This window comes from Saimiri boliviensis, chromosome X (genome assembly GCF_048565385.1).
Source record: "Saimiri boliviensis isolate mSaiBol1 chromosome X, mSaiBol1.pri, whole genome shotgun sequence".
NCBI classification, from domain to species: domain Eukaryota; kingdom Metazoa; phylum Chordata; class Mammalia; order Primates; family Cebidae; genus Saimiri; species Saimiri boliviensis.
Genome location: NC_133470.1, coordinates 62,248,969 through 62,276,382, shown reverse-complemented (window position 1 = coordinate 62,276,382; position 27,414 = coordinate 62,248,969). Strand labels below are relative to the sequence as shown.

Below are 27,414 nucleotides of genomic sequence, written 5' to 3'. Positions count from 1 at the left end.
AAAGGCTCAAAATAAAGGGATGGAGGAAGAACTACCAAGCAAATGGAGAGCAAAAAAAGGCAGGAGTTGCAATTCTCATCTCTGATAAAATAGACTTTAAAGCAACAAAGATCAAAAGAGACAAAGAAGGACATTACATAATGGTAAAAGGATCAGTGCAACGAGAAGAGCTAACGATCCTAAATATATACACACCCAATACAGGAGCACCCAGATACATAAGGCAAGTTCTTAATGACTTACAAAGAGACTTAGACTCCCACACAATAATAGTGGGAGACTTTAACACCCCATTGTCAATATTACACAGATTAACCAGACAGAAAATCAACAAGGATATCCAGGACCTGAATACAGACCTGGAACAAGCAAACCTAATAGACATTTACAGAACTCTCCACCCCAAATCCACAGAATATACATTCTTCTCAGCACCACATCACATCTACTCTAAAATTGACCACATAATTGGCAATAAATCACTCCTCAGCAAATGCAAAAGAACAGAAATCATAACAAACAGTCTCTCAGACCACAGTGCAATCGAGTTAGAACTCAGAATGCAGAAACTAACTCAGAACCGCACAGCTTCATGGAAACTGAATAACTTGCTCTTGAATGTTGACTGGATAAACAATGAAATGAAGGCAGAAATAAAGATGTTCTTTGAAACCAATGAGAACGAAGACACAACATACCAGAATCTCTGGGACACATTTAAAGCAGTCTCTAGAGGAAAATATATAGCAATGAGTGCCCACATGAGAAGAAAGGAGAGATCTAAAATTGACACCATATCATCAAAATTGAAAGAGCTAGAGGAGCAAGATCAAAAAAACTCAAAACCTAGCAGAAGACAGGAAATAACTAAGATCAGAGCAGAACTGAAGGAAATAGAGACACAAAAAACTCTTCAAAAAATCAATAAATCCAGAAGCTGGTTTTTAGAAAAGATCAACAAAATAGACAGACCACTAGCCAGATTAATAAAAAAGAAAAGAGAGAATAACCAAATTGATGCAATAAAAAATGATAAAGGGGATATCACCACAGATTCCACAGAAATCCAAACCATCATCAGAGATTATTACAAACAACTCTACGCACATAAACCAGTAAACCTGGAAGAAATGGATAAATTCCTGGACACCTGCATCCTCCCAAGCCTAAACCTGGAAGAAGCCGAAACCCTGAATAGACCAATAACATGGTCTGAAGTCGAGGCAGCAATAAAGAGCCTACCACCCAAAAAAAGCCCAGGTCCGGATGGGTTCACAGCTGAATTCTACCAGACATAAAAAGAGGAGCTGATACCATTCCTTCTGAAACTATTCCAGACAATCCAAAAAGAGGGAATCCTTCCCAAATCATTTTACGAGACAAACATCATCCTGATACCAAAACCCGGCAGAGACTCAACAAGAAAAGAAAATTTCAGGCCAATATCCATGATGAACATAGATGCAAAAATCTTCAATAAAATACTGGCAAACCGATTGCAACAGCATATCAAAAAGCTCATCCACCATGATCAAGTAGGATTCATCCCAGGGATGCAAGGCTGGTTCAACATACGCAAGTCCATAAACGTAATTCACCACATAAACAGAACCAAAGACAAAAACCACATGATTATCTCAATTGATGCAGAGAAGGCTTTTGACAAAATTCAACAACCCTTTATGCTAAAAACCCTCAATAAACTAGGTATTGACGGAACGTATCTCAAAACAATAAAAGCTATTTACGACAAACCAACAGCCAATATCATACTGAATGGGCAAAAACTGGAAGCATTCCCTTTGAAATCTGGCACTAGACAAGGATGCCCTCTCTCACCACTCCTATTCAATATAGTACTGGAAGTTCTAGCCAGAGTAATCAGGCAAGAAAAAGAAATAAAGGGTATCCAAATTGGAAAGGAGGAAATCAAATTGTCTCTATTTGCAGATGACATGATTGTATATCTGGAAGACCCCATCATCTGAGCCCAAAATCTCCTGAAACTGATAAACAACTTCAGCAAAGTCTCAGGATACAAAACCAACGTGCAAAAATCACAAGCATTCCTATACACCAGTAATAGACTTCAAGAGAGCCAAATCAAGAATGAACTGCCATTCACAATTGCTACAAAGAGAATAAAATACCTAGGAATACAACTAACAAGGAACGTAAAGGACCTCTTCAAGGAGAACTACAAGCCATTGCTCAACGAAATAAGAGAGGATACAAACAGATGGAGTAACATTCCATGTTCATGGTTAGGAAGAATCAACATCGTGAAAATGGCCATACTGCCCAAAGTAATTTACAGATTCAATGCTATTCCCATCAAGCTACCAATGACCTTCTTCACAGAACTGGAAAAAAACACCTTAAACTTCATATGGAACCAAAAGAGAGCCCGCATAGCCAAGTCAATTCTAAGCTAAAAGAACAAAGCAGGAGACATCACACTACCGGACTTCAAACTATACTACAAGGCTACAGTAATCAAAACAGCATGGTACTGGTACCAAAACAGAGATATAGACCAATGGAACAGAACAGAGGCCTCAGAGGAAATACAACATACCCACAACCATCTGATCTTCGACAAACCTGACAAAAACAGGCAATGGGGAAAGGACTCCCTGTTTAATATGGATTAAAGACTTAAACATCAGACCTAATACCATAAAAACCTTAGAAGAAAATCTAGGAAACACCATTCAGGACATTGGTGTAGGCAAGGACTTCATGACCAAAACGCCAAAAGCAATGGCAACAAAAGCCAAAATAGACAAATGGGACCTAATCAAACTCCACAGCTTCTGCACGGCAAAAGAAACAGTCAGTAGAGTGAATCGGCAACCAACAGAATGGGAAAAAATTTTTGCAGTCTACCCATCTGACAAGGGGCTGATATCCAGAATTTACAAAGAACTAAAGCAGATCTACAAGAAGAAAACAAACAAGCCCATTCAAAAATGGGCGAAGGATATGAACAGATACTTTACAAAAGAAGACATACAGGAGGCCAACAAACATGAAAAAAATGCTCATCATCACTGGTCATCAGAGAAATGCAAATCAAAACCACATTGAGATACCATCTCACACCAGTTAGAATGGCGATCATTAAAAAATCTGGAAACAACAGATGCTGGAGAGGATGTGGAGAAATAGGAACACTTTTACACTGTTGGTGGGAATGTAAATTAATTCAACCATTGTGGAAGACAGTGTGGCGATTCCTCAAGGACCTAAAAATAGAAATCCCATTTGACCCAGCAATCCCATTACTGGGTATATATCCAAAGGATTATAAATCATTCTACTACAAGGACACGTGCACACGAATGTTCATTGCAGCACTGTTTACAATAGCAAAGACCTGGAACCAACCCAAATGCCCAACGATGATAGACTGGATAGGGAAAATGTGGTACATATACACCATGGAATATTACGCAGCCATCAAAAACGATGAGTTCACGTCATTTGTAGGGACATGGATGAACCTGGAAACCATCATTCTCAGCAAACTGACACAAGAGCAGAAAATCAAACACCGTATATTCTCACTCATAGGCGGGTGTTGAACAATGAGAACACATGGACACAGGGAGGGGAGCACTACACACTGGGGTCCGTTGTGGGGAAATGGGGGAGGGGTGGAAGGGTGGGGAGGTGGAAGAGATAGCAATGGGAGAAATGACAGATACAGGTGAGGGGACGGAAGGCAGCAAACCACACTGCCATGTGTGTACCTATGCAACAATCTTGCATGTTCATCACATGTACCCCAAAACCTAAAATGCAATAAAAAAATTTATTATTTATTCAAATATTCTTTTTGGTTCCTTTGCTCTATTTTCACCTTTTGGGATAATCGTAATGTATGCGTTGTTAAACTTCATGATGTGTCACAGGACCCTTAGGTTCTGTCCATCTTTTTTCTTCATTCTTTTATATTCTATAGACTGTATAATGTCATTGCATAGACTGGATAAGGACCAGTTCTATAGGCTGGACAATATCAAAAGACCTATCTTCACGTTCACGTTTTTTTCATGTTAGTTATTGTACTTCTCAACTCCAGAATTTCTGATTGGTTTCTTTGTAAATTTCTAGTCTTTATTGTTACTCTCTAAATGTTCATATATAATTCTGTCTTTCCTCTAGACTTTTTTCTGTATTTCTTTCCTCTTTGAACATATTTAAGGTAGTGGATTTAAAGTTCTTGTTTATTATGTCCTAAGTCTGTGCTTCCTCAAGGATAGTGTCTGTTAATTTGTTCTTTAAATTTTCTTTCTTGTTTATGTTTCCATTATTTGACAATTTAGTTGAAAACTGAACATTTTGAATATTACAATGTAGTAACTCTGGAAATCTGATTTTTTTTTTTTTTTTTTTTTTTTTTTTTTTTTTTTTTTGAGATGGAGTCTAGCTCTGTCTCCCAGGCTGAAGTGCAGTGGTGCAACCTCGGCTCACTGCAACTTCCTCCTCCCGAGTTCAAGCAATTATCCTGCCTCAGCCTCCTGAGTAGCTGAGATTACAGGTGCTCACCACTGCACCCGGCTAATTTTTGTATTTTTAGTAGAGACAGGGTTTCACCATCTTGGCCAGGTTGGTCTTGAACTCTTGACCTCATGATCCACTCGCCTCGGCCTCCCAAAGTGCTAGAATTACAGGCGTGAGCCACTGCACCCAGCCAGAAATCTGATTCTTATTCCTCTTCTCAGTTTAGGTTGCATGCAGTCACTGTAACTGTTTGATAATTTTAAAAACTATTTTTGTAATGTCTACATTTATTTGTCATGTGTGATCCAGGAAGTCTCCCTTTAAGATGTGTCTGCTAGAGTTCTGACAGAGGTTTCTTTGAACAGAAGAGAGGGGGGGAAGGGAGGGAAGAGAGAAAGAAAGAAAATAAGAGAGAAAGAGAGAGAGAGAGAGAGAGAGAGCAAGAGAGGGAGAAAGATGAAGAAAAAAACCCTCTCTTAGTCCTTAGAGTTTGGCTCTGTGTTACAACGTGCTTAAATGCTAGGAACTAAAATTATAAAATAGAGCTTAGTGTTGGAAAATAGGAGCTGGCTAAAGCCTGCTTCCTTGTGAAGAATGATTGCAGCAACCTTGGCTTAGTCTTCACTCTCTGCCTGCACTGAGCCTAGAGATAAGCCAGAAGTGAAAGCTTAACATCTTCCTTAAGTCTTTTATGAGCTTGGATCTTCCCTTGATTATTTGTGTCCATTTTTAAATTTCCCAGTATACACAGGCAATTATAAATGCCCCAGTTTCCAAAAAAACCTCTATTTCATGCTTTTCTTTCCAGGCTTTTATCATTCTATTGTATGTGTGTCAACCATAAATGTTTGCTCCAGGCAGCTTCAGTTATTAATTAACGTTACAATGTTTTTGAGGACTACCTACCACTTTTCAGATCTGAGTAAGTTCTGAATTAAGCAAAATATAGACAAGTACCTTGCATCAGTCCTTCAGGTATCCTCCAAACATGTTAGAACAAACAAAGCGCTGGGAAGATGGCCGCCTAAGAACAGCTCAGGACTTCAGCTCCCAGTGAAAGTGCAGAGGGTGAGTGGACGCCGCATTTCCAGACGAACTCTTATTGCCCACAGACCAGGAGATACCCAGGCAGAGGGGTCGCCAGCGTCGCAGTCCCAGCCCAGTCCCAGCCGGTGCGGCTGTTTTGGCCCCTGTGGGGCTGATTCCGCCCGTGCGGCTGCTGTGACCACGCCCTGTTGCTGCGGTTCTCCGCACAAAAGCCACTGTTCTGGGAGCCTTCTTAGCTGGCGAGCAGAGCCCTGAGACGGCAGAGTTGCCCATTCATCTGAAATAGCGAGTCAGGCCAGGAGATTCCTAGGCAAAAAATCCGCCAGGAGCCGGCGCCACAGTTCAAGCCGACTCCGTGAGTCGCAGCACAGGAGATCCCGGCGCCTTTTCAGCAGGCGACCCGAACGCGGGGTCGTTCAACTTAAAAGAAAAGACTCTGAGTCAGGGAGCCAGGTGATCAGGCTCGGTTGGTCCCACCCCTCCACCCCCAACAACAACGAAAACAAAAACAGTAATTGGAAACCCTCTGGGTTGAGCCCTCCAAACCAAGCACAGCTGAACCGGGACGGTCGGGCTCCGTGGGGGAGGGTCTTCCGCCATTACTGAGACTCTCCACCGCTAAGGAGGCAGGCTGCGGTTGCCGAGGCAACCCGCCATTGCCGAGGCAACCTGCCACAACAGAGAGAGTCCGCCATAACAGAGGCGGGGCCACCATTGCCCAGACAGTTCTAACTATGCCCATATAAAAAGGACTACAGGGAAGAGCTCAGGGCAGCTGGGTGGAGGCCACAGCAGCTCAGCAAAGCCCCTGCGGGCAGGCAGTGGCTAGGCGTGCTGCTAGCTGGGCTGGTCAGACCTGAAGGAAAATCAAAAAAGGCAGCAGTGCAACGGAAACTCATAAAGCTCCAACTCCCTGGGACAGAGACAGACAACAGGTGGATAAACCCACAAAAATGGGAAGAAACCAGCGCAAAAAGGATGAAAACTCCCAAAACCAGAATATCTCTCCTCCTAAAAGGGATCACAACTCCTCACCAGCAAGGGAACCAGACTGGATGGAGAAGGAGGGTGATGAAATGACAGAATCAGACTTCAGAAGGTGGGTAGTGTTAGGTAGAAAGGGCCCATTCCCCATGCCCGGGACCCACATCCAGCGGACCGCCTCCGGAGCCCATCCCCTCTTGCCACATGGCTCTTCCTTCTTCTTTGTTTAACCTCCACCAATCACTCCATAACACCTCACCTGTACTCCCCACCTTAGCCCGCCAAAGCTAAGCCAATCCCTGCACTCCACAATACTCCCCCTTTGCCCATGCTCAACCGCCACCAATCACTTCACAACACCTTGCCTAAACAGGCCGCCGCCCCTATAAAAACCCTCTCCGGCAGCTGCTGGGTGCAGCTCTTCCCTCTCCCGCTCGAGTTGCCCGCAAACCCCAATAAACCTGGACTCGGCTTAACAACTCCTCGCTCTCATTTGCTTTGGGAAGGGTCTCTGCGGGTCGCACATTTGGTGCCGAAACCCGGGAGGTGTAGGCGGCTGGTCCACCAGCGGCCCCCTCCCTCTGGCGACCCCCCTTCCTCTGAATTGGCCTCCACACTCCAGATAAGGTAAGTCCATTTACTTGCCTATCTTCCCCGCGGTGCGTGTGGTGGCCTCTTTTCCTTTTGCGTCTCCCACTCCACGGATCCCTCGCCAAGCGCCGGCCGGCCCGAGAGTCAGATCCTCCAACCAGGCTCCAGGAGCCTTGGAAGTGATCAGACGAGGGACGCCTCCTCTGGTCCTTCCCCCACTTCCACTTCCACTATAGGAACGGTCAGACGGGGGGATGCCCTCTCTGACTCTTTCTATCACCCTCTAGAGTGCCTGTGGGACAGACGGGATGCCTCTTCCCACACCACTCTAGCCCAATCCCGCTAAAGGAAAGGTCCTGCCACACGCGCCATGGGGAACACGGAGTCTCAAATTCCTAACAACACCCCTCTCAGGTGCTTACTCCTCAACTTTTCTCAGCTGGGCTACTCCCAAATCCTCCTGTCCCAAGTGGCCTGGCCCCAATACCAGCTTAATAACCGGCCACATTGGCCTCCGACTGGTACTTTCGATTTTAACGTCCTACGAGACCTAAACAATTTTTGTCGCCGTACTGGCAAGGATCGCGAGGTGCCATACGTCCAGGCTTTTTGGGATTTGCGTCCCCACCCCGACCTCTGCTCCTCCTGTTCCACTCATCAAGTTCTCTTAGCTCGCACCCCTCCCAAGGTCAGCTCTCCCCCTCCTTACGAACAGCAGGAGGAGCTGCCTAACCACCTATCCCATCCCCCTCCTGCTCACTCCAACTCCCTTCCTCCGCCAGTTGCAGACCCTGCCCCCACTCCCACAGCTCCTCCTCCTCCTTCCCCGTCCTTCTCCTCCCCTCCAACTGTTGCGCCAGTTGCAGACCCTGCCCCCACTCCCACAGCTCCTCCTCCTCCTTCCTCGTCCTCCTCCTCCCTTCCAACTGTTGCGGCGCCGCCCCCTTTAAGTTCTCCAGTTGCGGCCCGTACTCGTTCCCACCCACCAACTGTCCTAGCACCGCAGAAGGTCTCATCAGAGTTCATGTTCCTTCTCCTTCCAAGACCTGGCTCAAATTGAACGCCGGCTTGGATCTTTCTCGACCGATCCCTCCACCTATATTAAGGAATTTCAGTACCTCACTCAGGCTTATAGTCTTACCTAGCATGATATCCGTGTTATCTGCACTTCCACTCTCACCGCAGAAAAACACGAGCGCATCCTAGCGGCAGCCAGGCATATGGCAGACAGGGACCATGCTATAAACCCTAATCAAATCCCAGTTAGCACTGAAGTTCTCCCTAGCACAGACCCCCAGTGGACTTATCAGGAAGGGCCGGGGTCTAACATCCCTGCCCGTGACTGGATGCTCCAATATCTTCTGCGGGGCATGGATACTGTCTCCAGTAAGGTGGTTAACTATAATAAACTTAAAAAGTCACTCAAAAGCCAGACGAAAACCCTGCCCTTTTCCTCGGCCGTTTACAGGAAGCCCTTGTCCGCTATACTCGGCTTGACCCTACTTCCCAAATTGGGGCTGCTGTCTTAGCCTCCCACTTCATCTCACAATCCACTCCTAATATCCGAAAAAAACAAAAAAAGGTGGAGGATGGTCCGGAAACCCCTATACAGGACCTGGTAAAAATGGCCTTTAAAGTATTTAACGCAAGGGAAGACACAGCCGAGGCTGCCCGCCAAGCCCGAATGAAACAGAAGGTCACTTTACAAACCCAGGCTCTAGTAGCAGCCCTGCGGCCGGCAGGAAACCGGGGCCCACAAAATACCGCTCGCACCCCTCCAGGTGCTTGTTTTAAATGTGGAAAGGAAGGACACTGGTCCAAGGCCTGTCCCCAACCTTGTCCACCCACCAAGCCCTGCCCCATCTGTCAGCTTATGGGACACTGGAAGTCTGACTGCCCCAGTTTGCCCAGGGTCCCGGTCTCTCTGGACCGACATCCTGGACAGCAAGGGGCTGTCACTGGAGGCCTGGAACCTGGTCGTGCTGCCCAGGGACCAGGCGCCCAGAACTCTCCATTCCCGGAACTTCTAGGGCTGTTAGACGACTAGAGGAGCCCTGGCTCCCCAACCCCGGTTACCCTTGCCGAGCCCAGGGTTGTATTCAAGGTAGCGGGTAAAAGTGTCTCCTTCTTAGTCGACAAGGGGGCTACCTACTCTGTGCTTCCCTCCTACTCAGGACAAACTCTTCCTTCCCAGGTCTCTGTTGTGGGAATTGACGGGTCTCCATCCACACCGTGCAAAACCCCTCCACTCACATGCTCTTTTAACTCCTCCATTTCCACCCACTCCTTCCTAGTCATCCCCTCATGCCCCGTGCCCCTTTTAGGACGGCACATTCTAACCAAACTGCAGGCAACTATCGTCTTCCCACATACTAATGCCAGTATCTTCCTTCTTTCTCTGGTTACCAATCCGCCAGCCCCCCACCAGGCCGTCCAACTCCTTCCTAGTGTTTGCCCACAGGTATGGGATACCAGTACTCCCTCCATGGCCTCCCATCATCAGCCTGTTCGCATTCGCTTAAAGGACCCCTAACCTCCCAGGAAACTGTTAACCAGGCCTTTAATGCTCTCTTAAAAGCCTTATCCACAACTACCAGTCTAGCTCTACCTAACCCAAACAAGCCCTTCCACCTATATACAGACGAGAAGCAGCACACAGCAGTAGGTGTCCTTACTCAGCCAATAGGATCCACCCTCCTGCCAATAGCTTATCTGTCCAGACAATTAGACCCCACTGTACAGGGATGGCAACCATGCCTACGGGCCCTCACAGTGGCAGTCAACCTCACTACTGAGGCCCTAAAACTCAACCTGCACCAACCCCTCCAAGTTTTCTCCCCACACCGGCTCACTGACCTACTTACTCACCAAGCTTTAACTCATCTCGAGCCCTCCCGACTTCAACTTCTACACGTACTATTCATCGAAAACCCTGCAATCACTCTTTCACATTGCTCCCCTTTAAACCCGGCTACCCTCCTTCCTCTCCCCTCGGAGCCTTCAACACAGCACTCCTGCTCCGAAATTCTTGAGCTCAGTCAGTCCCCGCGCCCAGATCTGGCTGAACAGCCTATTCCAGCAGCCTCAATCACTCTCTACGTTGACGGTAGTTCAGCCCTCACCACCCCAGGACCCCGGAAAGCTGCCTATGCCATTGTTACAGACACTAACGTCATTGAAGCTCAGCCTCTGCCCCCGGGAACTACCTCTCAACAAGCTGAGTTAATTGCCCTTACTCGGGCATTAATCTGGGCAACCGGAAAAGTAGTCAACATTTACACAGACTCCAAATATGCCTTCCTAATCGCTCACTCCCACTGCATGATATGGAAAGAACGGGGCTTCCTTACCACTAAAGGCACCCCTGTTCTCAATGGAAAACTCATCTCTCAGCTTATTCAGGCAATCCAGCTCCCCAGTAAGGTAGCTATCATCCATTGCAGGGGACACCAATCCTCACGTACTCCTGTAGCTAAGGGAATTTCCTTTCCAAAACATACGACCCCCAATACTCTCCCACAGAGTTAGCCAACCTTCAATCTTTACCCAATGTTCAATTCAGGGACAGCTGGGTTTTTAAGCACAATCTCCTTATACTCCCTGAAAAACAAAGATACCAAATAATTCAAGACATTTACAACTCACTCCACATTGGACCCAAAGCCTTGTACCACTTCCTCAGTCCACTTTTTCACCCCCACAACCTCCTCAACACCATACAGAAGGTCCAGTCCTCCTGTACTATCTGTGCAAAAGCCAACCCCCAAGGTTCCTGTCATCCTCGGCGTCAACTTCATCAACTACGTGGGTTTCTGCCTGGCCAAGATTGGCAGATTAACTTTACCCACATGCCAAAACACAAACAATACCGCTATCTACTAACCATTGTCGACACTTTTTCAGGCCGGATTCAAGCTTATCCCACAGCCTCCGAGTCGGCGGGAACAGTAGCCACTCATCTTATCCAAGACATCATCCCCCGGTTTGGACTCCCGGCCACCGTACAGTCAGATAACGGCCCAGCTTTCATCTCTAAAGATTACTAACGCTGTCTCCACTTCCTTAGGAATCCAGTGGAAATTACACGCTGCCTATCATCCCCAGTCTTCTGGTAAGGTAGAACGGGCCAATGGCCTCATCAAGGAGCATTTAACCAAACTTATGCTCAAACTCCGCCAGTCCTCGGTTACACTGCTCCCCATCGCCCTTGCCAGGTTAAGAGCAAGTCCTCAAGGCCCAGCACAGCTTAGCCTGTTTAAGCTACTGTATGGTCGCCCCTTCTTACTTTCAACTCCTCCATCACCCGAAGCCACTCCTTTAAGTAATTACCTCCCATACTTCACTCTCCTTCAAAATCTCCTTAGGGAACACGCCAACGCTTCTCTTCCACAGCCCACTCAACCATCCGAAACCACCCAAAGGGTATCTCCGGGTGACTCAGTCCTTATTAAATCCCTCTCCCCAAAGCCTCTCGCCCCCAAGTGGGAAAGGCCCTTACACGGTCATCCTCGCCACCCCTTCAGCCATTAAGGTCGCACAAATTCCGTCGTGGGTCCACCTGTCCCAAGTAAAGAGGTGCCCTGATGGCTCCCTCTCTCCCCGCTGGGAGTGTACTCCTACTGGCCCTCTATCTCTCAAACTTACCAAAACTTAGCTCCTCTCAGTATGTCTGGAGATTCTTCCTTACTGAAAACTATACCAAAACACATCATATCTGTAACTCCTCCCCTTACTCTCACAACCATCTTTTAGCCACCTCTGACTGTCCTGCAACGGGGGGCTCACGTCCCCTACAACTCAACTTTTCTAGTTTTCATAATTCCAAAGTCACCCACCCTGTACTCTGCTTCCATTACAGACAGCCTTCAACCTGTCAAACCTCTTCCTGGTACTCTTGTCTGGGCTGTGTCTGGTCAACCTGTAACTTGGAAAAACAACGCCATACCCAAGCCCAAGCGGTCAAACCCATCACTCACTTTTATCCAAAACTCCCACCACTGAGGGAAAAAACCAATTCACTCTAACCATTTCTGACCCTTGGAACCAAATATAGACCAGTCCTCAAAAGGCAGCCCTTTATGACTTCCCAAAACAATCGTACCCATCCTCACACCTGTACATATGGCGCGCCTACGTCCTCACCTCTTCACAGATTCGTTCCTCCATACAAATCCAGGAGCAAATCCTAAACACTCAGCTCCAACCCCGCAACACCCCTTTTCATGAATCACCCTCCTCAGGGAGGGATTGGCACTTGCTAATCAGTCCGGACTTACTAATTTAACCTCCTGCCTTCTGTGTGCCACTCTAGGACAGACTCCTCTCGTTGCGGTACTGGCTCCCTTTCCGCGTAATGCTCCGAAATCATCTAACCCCTTTACTCCCATTCCTAACGTACAACTCTATGCCTTACCTGAGTCTCAGCTCCCGGCCTGCTACTCCCTAGGCCACAATTATTCCCATTGTAACTACACCAGACAGGTTTTGACCGACCTAACCGCTCCACGAGGCATTTTCTTCTAGTGCAATCGCACCCTAACCAAAAACCTGTCCTCTAGCCAACCTCCAACCCTCTTATGCCTTCCAGTCACCTTAGTACCTTGACTCACTGTCTACTCTCCGGCCGAGTTCCTCCTACTACAGGTCCCACAGGCTCCGTCTCATCGCACCCGAAGGGCGGCCTTCCTCCCGATGGCTGTAGGCCTGTCCCTTACAGGCTCCGCGCTGGCCGTGGGGTTGGGAGGAGGGGCATTGTTCCATTCTCACCAAGCTCTGGCTCGCCTTTCCTCACAACTTCAGGCAGCCATCGAGGACTCAGCGGCGTCTCTAACATCTTTCCAACGACAGATCACCTCGGTCGCCCAGGTAGCCCTACAAAATTGGAGGGCGCTGGATCTACTTATGGCGGAGCGTGAAGAAACCTGCATCTTCCTACAAGAGGAATGCTGCTACTATGTCAACAAATCTGGACTGGTAGAAACGCGAATCGAAAATCTCCAAAAAATCAAAACCAGCCTCCAGAATTACAAGTTCTCAGCAGAAGCCTCCGCATAGTGGTCGTCTTCCATGTACACCCTCCTATCCCCATTACTCGGTCCCTTACTGGTTATCTGTCTTGTTCTACTCATTGCTCCTTGTTTTTTCCAGTTTCTCCAACGGCGGTTCCAAGAACTAACCTGAGTTACCATCAACCAGATGATGCTACAACCAGTCTTCCACGATAACACCATACCAACACCAGCCCCCCGAAACAATCACGTCACTTCCCCACCAACCTCCATGGAAAGCTACGCCCTTCTGCCCACTTCCCAAACCCCCTAAAGAAAATCAGATCCCTCCGCCACCCATTTTCAGCAGGAAGTAGCCAGAACGACCTCGTCGCCCTTTTTCCCTTTTTAGGGAGTCGGGAATGTTAGGTAGAAAGGGCCCATTCCCCATGCCCGGGACCCACATCCAGCGGACCACCTCCGGAGCCCATCCCCTCTTGCCACATGGCTCTTCCTTCTTCTTTGTTTAACCTCCACCAATCACTCCATAACAGCTCACCTGTACTCCCCACCTTAGCCCGCCAAAGCTAAGCCAATCCCTGCACTCCACAATACTCCCCCTTCGCCCATGCCTAACCGCCACCAATCACTTCACAACACCTTGCCTAAACAGGCCGCCGCCCCTATAAAAACCCTCTCCGGCAGCTGCTGGGTGCAGCTCTTCCCTCTCCCGCTCGAGTTGCCCGCAAACCCCAATAAACCTGGACTCGGCTTAACAACGCCTCACTCTCATTTGCTTTGGGAAGGGTCTCTGCGGGTCGCACAGGTAGTAAGAAACTACAATGAGCTAAAAGAACATGTTCTAACCCAATGCAAAGAAAACAGGAACCTTGAAAAAAGATTGGACGAACTGCTGACAAGAATGGACAGCATAGAGAGGAGTATAAGTGAATTGATGGAGCTGAAAAACGCAACACGAGAACTTCGTGAAGCATGCACAAGCTTCAACAGCCGAATTGACCAAGCAGAAGAAAGGATATCAGAGGTCGAAGATCAACTCAATGAAATAAAAAGAGAAGGCAAGAACAGAGAAAAAAGCACAAAAAGGAATGAACAAAATCTTCAAGAAATGTGGGACTATGTGAAAAGACCTAATCTACGTCTGATAGGTGTACCTGAATGTGATGAAGAGAATGAATCCAAGCTGGAAAATACTCTTCAGGATATTATCCAGGAAAACTTCCCCAACCTAGCAAGGCAGGCCAATATTCAAATCCAGGAAATACAGAGAGCACCACAAAGATATTCCTCAAGAAGAGCAACCCCAAGGCACATAATCATCAGATTCACCAGGGTTGAAATGAAAGAGAAAATGCTAAGGGCCGCCAGAGAGAAAGGTCGGGTTACCCGCAAAGGGAAGCCCATTAGACTCACAACAGATCTCTCAGCAGAAACCCTACAAGCCAGAAGAGATTGGGGGCCAATATTCAACATCCTTAAAGAAAAGAACTTTCAACCCAGAATCTCCTATCCAGCCAAACTAAGCTTCATAAGTGAAGGAAAAATAAAATCCTTTGTGAACAAGCAAGCATTCAGAGATTTCATCACCACCAAACCTGCTCTACAAGAACTCCTGAAAGAGGCTCTACACATATAAAGGAACAACCAGTACCAGCCACTCCAAAAACACACCAAATGGTAAAAGAGCATCAACACAATCAAGAAGCTGCATCAACTAACCAACAAAACAGCCAGGTAGCACAAAATGATGATGGGTCGGAAGGCAGCAAACCACACTGCCAAGTGTGTACCTATGCAACAATCTTGCATGTTCATCACATGTACCCCAAAACCTAAAATGCAATGAAAAAAAAAAAAAAGAAAAAAGAAATTCTAGCAGAAGGCCCCATTTAAAACTTAAAAAAAAAAAAAAAAAGAACAAACAAAGCTCTTTGCAAATAAGATTGTTTATGTTTCTCCAGAATAAGGCACCAAAATTCCACACTGGTAACATGAGCTTCCATTTTTTTAAGATTGTCACTGAGCTGGGAGGGGGTGAGGCAAAACACAAATAAAAACATCACAAAACTTCCCTATTGTCTTTAAGTTGCATTTTTCTTGATTCAGCATTTACTTGGTTGCTGTAAATCTTTGACTATTTTCCAGAGTTTTGACCCAGTTGATTCTAACAGGTTCTGATTGATTTTTTGCTGTTTCTGTGAAGGGAAGGGCCCTTGAAGCTGCCTACGTAGAAACTGTGCTGACACTTCTCCAAGAGCGATTTCGTTTTTACTAAACATTTTATGGAAAGGATAAAAGGTGATGAGTTTAGACTTGGTTGGAAAGGCCTTTGTTAAAGGCTCTGCATGCATTTCCTGTAGCTACCATGACAAATTACCATAAACTTGGTGGGTTATCACAACACAAATTTATATTCCTATATTTCTGGAAGTCAGAAAAGTACAAAATTTAGGTGTCAGTAAGACTACTCCTTATAGACACTCTTGAGGAAAATTTGTTTCTGGCATCTTCCAGCTTCTCTCGGTTCCAGGCATTACCTGGCTTTTGGTCACATCACTCCAATATCTGCCTTCAAGGTTACATTGCTTTCTTTCCGTCTTCTGTTTGAAACATCCTTCTGCCTCTATCTTATAAGTATACATGTGATTGTATTTAGGTTCAACCCAGGCAATCCAGGATAAGATTCTCCTCTCAAGTTCTTTAACCTAATCATGTCTTTTATCACAATAAATAATATGTACTCTTTTGTCATATTCAGAAATTCTGTGGATTAAGATATGGACATGTTTTTTGGGGAACCACCATTTGGTTCATTACAGGCTCCATTTTACACCCATTTTTCTTTTCTCAGTCTAGACAATCATGATGGAAAAAGAAAAGGGATGATTTCCCCCTTTTTCCTAAAAGGAGTTTGAATTGCTTCTTCCCTTATCTATAGGGAAGAATCAAATATGTGTGCATAAGTACAACTAAGGGCAAACTTCTAAATTCCAAGTAATTTGAATTTATTGTTTTATGGTATACTTCTCCTGCCTCGGGGGTTTATTCTTATTTGAGGGAACATTTCCATGTGATCCATTTAGACCAGGCCTTTCTAAGGCTTTTTTGGTTTGAAAGATGTTAGAGAAATAACTTATAACAGCTTAAGTGTTTTTCTTTTTCAGTGACATTTGTATTTTAATTAAAGATCCACAAACCTTGAAGTCTGGAAATTGGTGAGATTAAGCTCAAGATTCACATTTTATACGTGGAAACACAGGGACTCTGAAAGAGTAGGCCCTCATAGTAATCTCTAGAATACAGAAAAATTGGCCCTCATAGTAATTTCTAGAAGACAGAAAAATTTTTTGAGACCAAAGGCCTGACTCTCCAAACAGTGATACTTTAAGCCCTGAGAAGCCAGGAAGGGAGGGGTGTGTGTGTGTGTGTGTGTGTGTGTGTGTGTGTGTGTGTGTTTTACTTTGTGTGAATGGTGGGGAAGTAATAAAGCATATAGAGTCTTCTTAAAATGTCATGTAGATATTAGTGACCCTTATTGGTGGAATACTATTTGACTTAACAAAAATTTGCACAACTGTTTAGTTATAAAATCAGGTAAAACTATAACTTTAGGTCTCATTTCCCAATTCAGTACTTCTTATACCATACCACATGAACATCTGCTTTTACTAACAACTCACAATATCGTTCCTGGAGGCATTGCAGTAAAAGACTTCTTTGCTTTGCATGTTTTTCACTTTGAAAATTCAGTGCTTACATAACCTGGTCTTCCTCTACCCTCCTAACTCATTCCCATGATATGAGAGACTGAGTGATTATCAATTGTTGGTGCTCTTCCTCAGTAACACATTTAAACATGAACATACAAGCAAGTGATCTCTACCTGGGAAGGCGAAGCTGAACCTAAGTTATATAAAGTGACTATATTTACAGACTAAATTGTCTAGTGATTCCCTGCCTTCTTTTTTGTCACCAGGGTAGCAACAACTCTGCTGTTTTTTTGCAGCTTTCTTAGACATCATTGACATAGAAGAAACTGCAAGTTTAAAATATAAAAGTTGTTGAGTTTTGACATATGTATACATTCATAAAATTATCAGCAGAATTAATAATAAATTCATCACCTGCCAAATGTTCCTTATTCCCTGTTATAAGTACATCTCTCCCTTCCACGACCCTTCTTCCTGCTGGCCCCTCCTTCCTTTCTTGACCTCACATAGTAGTATTAAAATGTTCCAATTCAGCAAAGCAGCCAGATTCTCTGGATCTGAGCCAAGAGTGGAAAACTTTCCTTGGGCCTTGCTTCCTTTCTTCTTTGAAAAGAAGCCATATCCTCTCAAAGATCTTTCTTTGCAGCTCCACCCAAACAACTCTAAGATCAGATCAAGGGCCTTAAGAAATTTATTGGGAAATTGGAATACTTTAATAAGTTGCAAAGAGGATTCTAAAGTCTGCAAATTACTTGAGGGTTTCTTGACTTCCAGAAAAACACAAAGATAATTAAGCCTTTCTGATCTCTAGTTTCTTAAACTACAAAATAGGGGTAGCAATTATTTAATATCTTATGAGGATACTGGATCTAATAATATAACAGGTGTAAAATTGCATTGAAATATATAAAAAATATTACTGATGTATAAGGCATTATTAGTATTATTGGTAGAAGTTTCACACTCACTAACCAGAAAGACAAGGGAGCTGCAAAACAAAAGGATTAGGCTGCATTCCTAGGTGGTAATTGCCCACTGATTGGTGTTTAGGGAGCTGCTGTGTGCAACTTCAATAGTATAATCAGATACAAAATGTAAAGAAAGGGATGCTTTGAGTTTGGACCTATCACTAGAGACCAAGGAAGATCATCCTAAATAGCTAGGAGTTCGCATCAACATCCACAATATCCTTGCTATGTATCTTTGGAAAGTGACTTGATTGCTCACATCTCAGGTTCCCTATTAGTAAAATAGGACAATTGATACCTTCCTCATAAATGTGTTGTGAACATTATAATTCCAAGAGGTTGGGTCAAAAATGGAAAGAGTTTTTCCTTGAATCTTTTCAGAATTAGATGAGATGCCCTCAGGAGCAGCCATAGAAATTAAAACCACCTTTTGAGATTTCCATAAGGAACGGGAGGATACATTCCTTACTCCCAACTCAAAGACAGAGAGTTGTGCTCAGAATTCTAATTTTCTTAAGAACAATGAAAATGTATCTTGAAAAGTTGTACCCTTATGATTTTTTTGCAAAGACTTTCCTTTAAACCATCTCAATTCAAAAGGACTGACAGCCTAGTCTTCAGCCACTTTGATATCCAAACAGTATACTAGATCTATACTAAAAGATTTAGCCAACCTGGATCAACACAACCCCCTTTCTTAGCCAACTTGTGTGTTTTTAACCTGAAAACTGCAGCTACTTGGATTATAAACCAGTAAACTACATTGACATGACGTAATGTGGGTAAGATTGAACAGGTTGAAAGGTGATGGCGGGTATGGGTTACATTTTCACTGTCTTGTGCTTATGTAAGTCTGACTGGAATGGAATGGAGAGACAGAAGCGGGGGGTAGAGTTTATTCTATGAGTTGGAGATGTGCCTTGCTAATTAATGACTCAACCAAGCTGGCCTATTTTCTTTTAGTCTGATTTCATTGTTTTGACAAGATTTTAAAAGGACACTGCAAGTTGAAAGTTCTGAGATAATTGATGCCAGACAAATATGATTGAGGACCAAAATTGTCTTTTTTATTTGTTATTCTTGTTAAGCAGGGACAATGGAATCAGAATCACCTTCTGATAATTTTAAAAACATTTATCTTGTTATAAAATTTGTTAGTTTTCGAATTAAGCACTTGAAAAGGTAGCTAAAGACTGATAAACTTTAGTTTACCTTCTTTTCACTACCTAAAGATAGCATAAAAGAAAACAACTAACATCAAATAACAAACATGAGTACACATACAAAAATGTGTTTCTGGCAAAATTGTCTTTTACAGTCTATTCATAAACAAGTTTCTGGAATTGCAAGCAGAGTTGCAAGGGCCTGTGACTCCAGCTTTTAATTATATAGCTTACCACTAAGCTTCCTGAGTGACTGACATACAGCACAGCACATGACAGGAGTTTTCTGGGAATAGTTTCTAGAAGTAAGAGTCCCCTAAATTATCTTCAACCCATTGTGCATCCATCTGTTCCAAATGTTGCTTTACAGGGAATTACACCCTGCTCCAACTCCCCTGCAGATAGCTTAGAGACCCAAAAGGGACCAAAAAAAAAAAAAAAAAAAAAAAAAAAAAAAAAAAAAAAGAGCACTTTAAATTTCTCTTTGCTTTCTTTTATTCAGAGACTATAACCTGCTGTATCTCAATAGGTTGAAATCCACGAACAGCAGATGGTGTGGTGAAAAAAGTGTTAGGCAGTTCCCGAGGACTGATGGAGCCAGAGTCACTTTGCACCTAGTCTCCACTATTCTCAAACTGGGAGATTTTCTTTTTGATCATCTTTCTCTCCTTGGCTCTGCGATTCTGAAACCAGATTTTCACCTGAAACACAATGGGGCAACATACTGAATGCAGTTAACTTAGTGATTTCTGATATTGTACAAACACTTTAGCATTTACAAAGCCCTTTCATATGCATCACTTCATTTGAGCCCCACGTTGACCTTGTGAAGTATGCCCACTTAACAGGTTAAAAAAAAAAAAGTTTGAGACTCAGAGAGGGCAAGTGCCTTGCATGAAATGAAACTGAGATCCAAGTCTAGGGTTACTAACTGTGAATGCAATAATCTTTATATTATAACTTACCTACTTCCTTTGTTGCACAGGTAGAAATAAATGAGGCTAGAATAACAGATGCTGAGGAGTGCTGATAAGCGGGAGATATTTGAATTGCAGAGGTAACTATAATCAGCCATTTCTATGTTTTATTACATTTTTACTAATGAGAAATTTCCTATTAGTAAAATATTAATAAAATAAGATAGAAAATTTATCTTCCTAGTAGTACACTATTACTAATAGGAAGTTTGTCTTCCTATTAGTAAAATATTAATGACACATATAAATGAATGAACAAGGGTGATTAAATATTATATAACTCTTGCTGGAGACAGATGAGTGTGATAGCAATGTGCCTTCACAAGTGGTTGAAATGCAAGGTACTTGGGATAAGGCAATGCATTAAAGGACTTTACAATTCTAGAATTCTGATTCTACTGAAATGGACTGTATGGTACATGTTGGATGTACTTCTGGTGTACCTGTCTCTCAGAAAGGCCCAGATTAACTGCCAGCTCTGATTTTCTCCGGATGGTGATATATCTATTGCAGTGGAATTCCTTTTCCAGCTCCAATCTTTGATGATCAGTATAAACTACACGATATTTTTCTTTTGTCCTGGTTTTACCTGTTAGGGGAGAAAGCATTGAATTTTATCTTTTTCCATTTATTGGATATTGTTTTGGTTAAAGAAATCATAGCCACTCTTCCCACCCTCATCTTTACTTTAAAATATAAAGTAAGTATATTTGTGAATCAAATATTCATAAAAGTCAATTTCTCCATTAAATACATTCTCGTCTGTGGCTATGATAGCAATATCTGTCTGTCTCCCACCTATAGACATAGACGTATATCAACATATCTATATCTCTCTTTATATATGAAACCAACATCCCTTTAATTAATATTTCTCCTAAAATGATCAGTGAAATCACAATCATACCATCTTGGCCTATTTTTGTAGCAGAGCATTTAAAATGCTTAAACACTTTAACCCATGGCTTTTATAACTTCCCACTTACATATGAGATTAATACTGGCAGTAGTAACAACATCCATCATACAGGTACTTACCATTACATTTGATGCAGTCTTTTAATATTGTTCCTATTAAACCTCTTACCTACCTTCTGGAATTATGCAGAACATGTCTTATCTTCATTTTACAGATAGGAAACATGAAGCTCAGTTGGGGTAAATGACTTTGTGCTGGAGAACTGAGGAGTGGGGACCCAAATACTTATCTTCAACTCTTATTTAAGTATGCTGACTAAATGTTATTCCAAGTTCAAATATTCTGGAAAGCATAATAATGGCCCAAGAGTGGAAATCACTTGTATGATCCTGACACTACAGTTACATAATTTCTTTGAGTTTGATTTGGATAGTAATTTTAAAAGAAAACATTAATTGTCACTGAGGTGATTCTGTTTCAGAAAACTTAATTACCTATTAGAAAAAAAATAATTTTTATGTGAGTCTTAATTTTTATTACCAAGTGGATAGTGAATGGGGGAAGGAGGAGGTATTGACTTAAGCAGAATAAAGTGAGTATTCCATGCCCTTTGAAAGGATATACAAACATTTGCTTTGTGTTACAACATTTAACTAATTTCTCATGCCCTCCTTCAAATAGAGTTTTATTCTTCCTTACAAATGTTCCAAAGGTACTTAGAAAGTTTCCTTTTCTTTTTAATTTCTCTACCCCTCTCCAGGATCTTCCTCTTTTTCTCTAAGGCTTTTAAAAACTCCTTCTGATCTTCCTAGTTGTTTTTGATGTGATTTTTTGGAGGTGATCTGTAGGACAAAGCCTTCTTTAAAGCAGTTCCCTAAACTCCATTGAGGTGTTAAGATGTGGCACAGGCCTAACAAAAGAGTTACATAGCATCAGAACCCATTCTGAACCCTCTTTACATTCAGAAACATCAGCCAATTGGTTCAGAATTTACAAGCCCTAAACAAATGTCAAACACCCTTTCATCTCCAGAAAAGGAATAAAAGGACATGAATGAAGAAATAAATTTAAGATAAGTGATATATTTTAGGATTAAACTAAATGGCTAACTAAACAATGAACTGAATCCTTTCCCTGACCTTAGAAAAGAAAAATGATGTGCTCCAGTCAGTTAACCTACCTTAAACTCCTGAATTTTGAGCTGGTTTTCTGAATCTAAGCAAAAACCTGGAAGCCAGAAGTCTATCTTTTGGCATGTTGCAAAGGCAAACTGTATATTTAGAGAAAAATAAAAACTTGGAGATTTATTTCTAGGGCCTTGAATCTTGAGATCTAAATGTATCTTTGAAATGATGTTTTCTAAAACCCTTCCTAATCTTAAAGTGAGTGAGTGCTTACGTTATAAATTGAGGCAGACTGGTTAAAATTTCAACTTGTCTTTATTCATGTTGTATGCTCTTTGATAATCAATAAATATAACCAGACTTCAATAACTCTGGAAAGGTTGTGGTCCTTCCCCACCCCCATTGGTCATAAATTCCCCTCTTGCAATTTCTTCTGAAGACAATAAAGTCAAGACCAGGCCCCTTTATTTGCCATAAAAAATCGTACCCTTTCCGGCAATATAACCTCTAAAGAAAGAAGGAATAAGGAAGAGCCTGGTTGCATATCAAAGCCATGTGAAGTGTTAAAAAGAGTCTGTTGCCAAAATCTGACAGATAAGACCTAAAACTCCAATAAGATATAGCTGAGGGGAAAAAAACCAACTGCACAGTTTACAAATAGAAATAAATTTGAATTTCCTGGTGCTCCTTTTGTGTCCCTCTCCTCAAACTCTCTCCCAATCCTATCATCTCTTCTTGAATGATGAAACCAGAATAAATGATTAAGGGGATTTGCATATTTTCTAGTAAAGCATATTCCCATACCCAAGCACAAAAAATAGCACTAACAGAACTTTTATTGTTCAAGTTGTTCTCTTCTTCCAGAGACTATGACATTTCTGAGGGTGATGGGCTCCATTTTCAGCTGTTATTGAGTTTCTTTAGGAAATTAATACTATCAAAGATGTATTTGCCTTCTCCTCAAAGACTAAGAAAAACTTCTGTAGTTTTTAAGAACGAAGGAGTCCTTCCCATCCTCCCAACCACATTATCTCCAAAGAATTTGCAAACAAATGTCATCATATATGATGACTTATCACCATAAATAAAATTAAAATGGTGTTCATTTGAAAGACTGGCTGCAAAAGTGCTGCTAGGCAGAAAGTCACTCTCCAAACACAGAGGTGATGATGATGATGGCAGTGGGTGTAAAGATTATGAAAATGAATATTCTTCTGTAGGGAGTACTGTCTAATTGACCCCACTTTGATGACTTTTCATCTTATGGTAACATTTCACTGTTTTTAGCTAAAAATTGCATCCAAATTTATTTTGAAAAAAGTTGTCCAGTGAAATAAGCAAAACCAAGGAAGACAATGATAAGTCTCAAGAATTATGAAGCAACTCATTTTATGAAGTGTCCTAACTGAATGATGCCTTTTAAGCATAACTTCCTTCGTGTTGTTCAGTGGCTTAAAACTATCAGTCAGAATCAGAATCAATTACAATTACTTCCTTTTCTCTCCCTCTTTTCCACTTCTAACAAGAAAGCCTGTCTCCAGCCTGCTTATCACTTGCCAATGTTTAAAATGCGAAAGTGCATGATAATATTTAACTTTCCATAGAAACTTTTCTGTCATATTCCTTTTTTACATAATCTTTAAAGCTAGATATGTATAAAAAGAGACCACTTAGAGAACTAAGTGGAAATAAACGTGTTTACTTTTAAATCAGATCACCTAAGGAACAGTCATTTACTCTATATGTCAGCCTCTTTGCTCTCATTAGAAAATAACATGCTATAATGGTTACTATGAAATATTTTCTGATTGTCCACTAATACATGTATTTTTCTTTTTCTGTGTTTATTTAAAACATTTTTTCAGTAATGGAAATAACTTTCATTTGATTGTCTTAAGCAAAGAAGGGTTACCTCCATATTGAAGTTGATCTTTTTGTCTTAGTCATAAACCATATGTTGTCTCACAGTACTACAGAGTGAAGTGAAAAATTTAGGAGAATATGACTCATTCATTCATTAAGCAAATATTTAAGACCCACTATGTGCTAAGCATATAAATGGGTGCATTTTGGTCCTGAGTGGGTGGGTGGCCCAGTGAGGTGATCAGCTTAATTTTTTTCGTGCGGTTTATAAACTGACGTCCACGAAAGGGCTTCAATGGATCCATGAAGGTCCTGAAATTATGTAACAAATTACTTGTGTTTGTGTGTGTTGCTGTGCCCCCCACCTCCATCCCTGTCTAAGATTAAGGCAGAATGGCCACTTCTCCCGCCCTGGCTCCCAGCAGTCGCCCACTGGCTTGCAGGTTAGGCTGCAATCACGATAGCTGTGCCTTCCCGCGCGCTGCCGCAAACCTGCATTCAGCCCTTGTGCTTGAGAGACGCCTCCCTGGATAGTTAACAAGGGCTTTAGCCTTTTATTATTAGTGCTGGAACTGATGCTTTTGCGTGCCCGGTGGGTGTGAGGGTTAGGTACCCTATTATGTGCCAGGTCAGTACATTTTTCTAAGGAGATAACCAAAGTTTTTCATTATATTCTTAATTTGTTGCTAAGTATGCACCTTAGACTATAAGAATAGAGCAAAGGGTAATTTACATTTATAAGACGTTACAAGTAAACAAAGTTTTAATTTAATGACGCCTCATCTACAGAATAGGCTGCCAAGAATCGAAAGGGTTCCAATATTATTCAATTTTAAACTTCTCATAGAAATTGGAGAGAAAATCTTGTGAAGGGCATTGTAAAGTCAGGTTTGAGGGTTTAACCAACGATGAAGATGCAAGAGACTAAGGAGCTCCTTTCAAAACATTTTCTGGTGTTAGGATTACCCAAGAGTGAGACTCAGGCTAATAAAAGCAAATGTAAATGGAAGATCCTTAAGCAGATAAAACTGTTATATTTTCCCACATAAACAGAAAATTTAAGGCTAGAGATAATTTCTTTTATCTCCTCCATTTACTCTCTTGTTCTCTATTGCAAACCCCATGCCAGTAACTTTCCTCTTAATGTGTTTCAAAACATAATCCTAGACTGCCAGCAACTACTTTTCTAGCTTTTGTGTCTTTTGATGATTGTTAGAGTTTAGTGAGTGGATGTTAATTACAACTCCGAGATTAGATGTAATAAAAACTCTGGGCGTGCCCCACCCTAACCTATTTTTCTCTCCTACTTAGTCACAGACTCACTCATATTTTTTAAAAAACGCAGATTTACTTGCAAACGCTTTAAAGCCAAGTATTTGAACTCTACTTTTACCTTGGGAGTGTTACTCTAGTGATGTTCTAATACACAGAACTTCCTCTTCCTGGCTAAAAGTTTTCCTAATGGTAAAAGTGGGTCACTTCTCACCCTCCTGCTTTTGCTTTTTGGAGGAAAAAAAAAGTGCAGAACCGAGAAAAGGAACATAATCACTGTGGACAAATGCTATTGAAATGCCATTTCCTCCCCAGAGGGATGAAAGTACTAGAGTCCAATTTTACTAATTTTCTCTAACGACAGAGAGCGAGGATTGGAATAATAAGAATGTGATAAAAGAACGACAGCTGAAAACAAACATTCCTCCCCACCCCGCCCCGGTCTAAGATTAAAGCAAAAGGACCACCTCCCCCTCCCTGGCTCCCGGCTCCCTGCAGTCGCCTACTGGCTTATTGGTTAGGCTGCCATCACGATCGCTGTGCCTTCCCGCGCGCTGCCGCAGACCTGCATTCGGCCCCTACGCCTAAAAGACGCCCGCCTGGATAGTTATGAAGGCTTTAGCCTTTTATTAGTGCTAGAGCTGATTCGTTTGCGTGCCCGGCGGGTGTGAGGGTTAGGTACCGTACTATGTGCCAGGTCAGTGTTGTAGCCTTCTCGCCTACCTTAACACTTGGGTTAGAAGAAAGGACGTTGTAAACTGGCAGTGGATTTGAGGCCAATTTGCGTCTGCCAATTTGTAGGAAGGAAGCTGGAGCTTCCCTCAGAGACCAGGGTGACGAAGCTGCTTTGCCATCGGGGACTTCATGGCTAAACTGGAGGGTCCGTTGCCTGCCAAGCACTGTGAACCTAAAGTGAGCATCACCAGCTTTAGGGGAGGGGAGGGGGAAGACAGCCCGCCCAGATAGATAAGGGTTTGGAAATGGAACCATCAAGCTGTCCTCTGGCTTCATTCACCTGTTGAGCTTTCCCATGCATCTGTTTTCCCATGTGGACAACTACAGAGTTGGATCCCGATCCTTGTGGCTCAACATACCCATTGTCCACTCACTCACTTTCTTCATGGAGCAGCAAGAGGCAAAAAGCACCTCTAGGATAGATTTAGTCCCACTCGCTGCACTCCATGAGTTTTGAGCCCAGGCGAACGCGAGAGAGATACTAAATAGGCCAGCCAGCCACATAGGGGTCTCCTCAGCTAAGCCCTCTTAGGAGAGGCCTGAGAAGCAGGACGGCAGGCCGAGCAAGCAAAATAGCGGAGAAGGGAAGAGAGGAAGTGTTTGGGCACTGGAACTGATTACTCACCCGTCACCTGCACTGTCTTGCGTATCCATGCATAGGGGCTGTGGTGGCTCCTGCTGGGGGAACTGGCGTTGATGGCGCCTGCGTCGGTGGGTACAAGTGACCCGACAGCCGAGCCTGGTAGACTGCTGCCGCTAGTTCCCCCGCCCGAGGGGACCAAGTTGCTGTAGTCAAGCGAGCAGAAAGCTGCGGGGCTCGAGGTCAGGTCGTTCACCGGCACTGTTTCCATTGTACTAGACGGCCCAGGATACACGCTCCAGTCTTCTCTCGGGGGACTGTAGGGTGAGCCCCAGGCTCCCAGAGTCGACCCATGAGGATCCATGCTGGGCATATGAGGATACCCCATGTAGTGTGAGAAAGCCGATGCCGCAGCGAAATTGGAGGCTGGCATCAGACTCCCACCGTCCCCCGTGCCGCCTGCCTCAGCTGTGCCGCTCTCTTTAGGGCTCCTGAGAGTGCCCGGGTACATGCCTGCTTCTTTCTCCAAAAGGCAGCTTTCATACATCGTGGCTTGGGTAGAAGGCGCTACCTAAACCATCCTGAGGTCCGCGTAAGGCCTCAACTCGATTTTGAGATAATAAATAAGCAGCAGATAATAAATTTATCAGTACGTAGTTGTGCAGCAAGCTCCTCTGACCCCTCAGACTACTCCATCCTACGTTTCCAGGTGATTGGTAGCCCTGTATAGATAGGCCACCAATAGCTTGGCTGACGTCAAGGGGCTTCAAGCTTTTACATAGCATTTGCATTCAAATGAAGGGCCATTTCACTTTCACAGCAACTTGTTCACCCTCTCCCCAAGCTCCCATGCCTTTCTGTCTCATCTTTCTTGATTCTGTCCATCTTGTTCCCATAACATCAATATTATGCTTTTGGGGACAGGAACACTTCTCCAGCGGTTTCTGATCAGCTCCCCTCAAAG

General features: G+C 43.3%; 1 protein-coding gene and 1 long non-coding RNA gene across 2 annotated transcripts in view; both read right to left on the bottom strand.

Moving 5' to 3' along the window:
* The window catches only part of LOC141582742 (uncharacterized), a 28,105-nt gene extending 22,451 nt beyond the window's left edge, over positions 1 to 5,654 (bottom strand). The window contains exon 1 of the long non-coding RNA XR_012515621.1: positions 5,467 to 5,654. This is a non-coding gene — a long non-coding RNA (uncharacterized LOC141582742). The remainder of the gene's footprint in view (positions 1 to 5,466) is intronic.
* A 13,820-nt stretch (positions 5,655 to 19,474) lies between these two features.
* On the bottom strand, positions 19,475 to 26,997 carry CDX4 (caudal type homeobox 4). The gene is given in 3 exon segments (XM_003936866.3): positions 19,475 to 19,681; positions 20,401 to 20,546; positions 26,496 to 26,997. Coding segments are annotated over 3 exon segments (855 nt in total).
* Between the last annotated feature and the right edge of the window lie 417 nt (positions 26,998 to 27,414).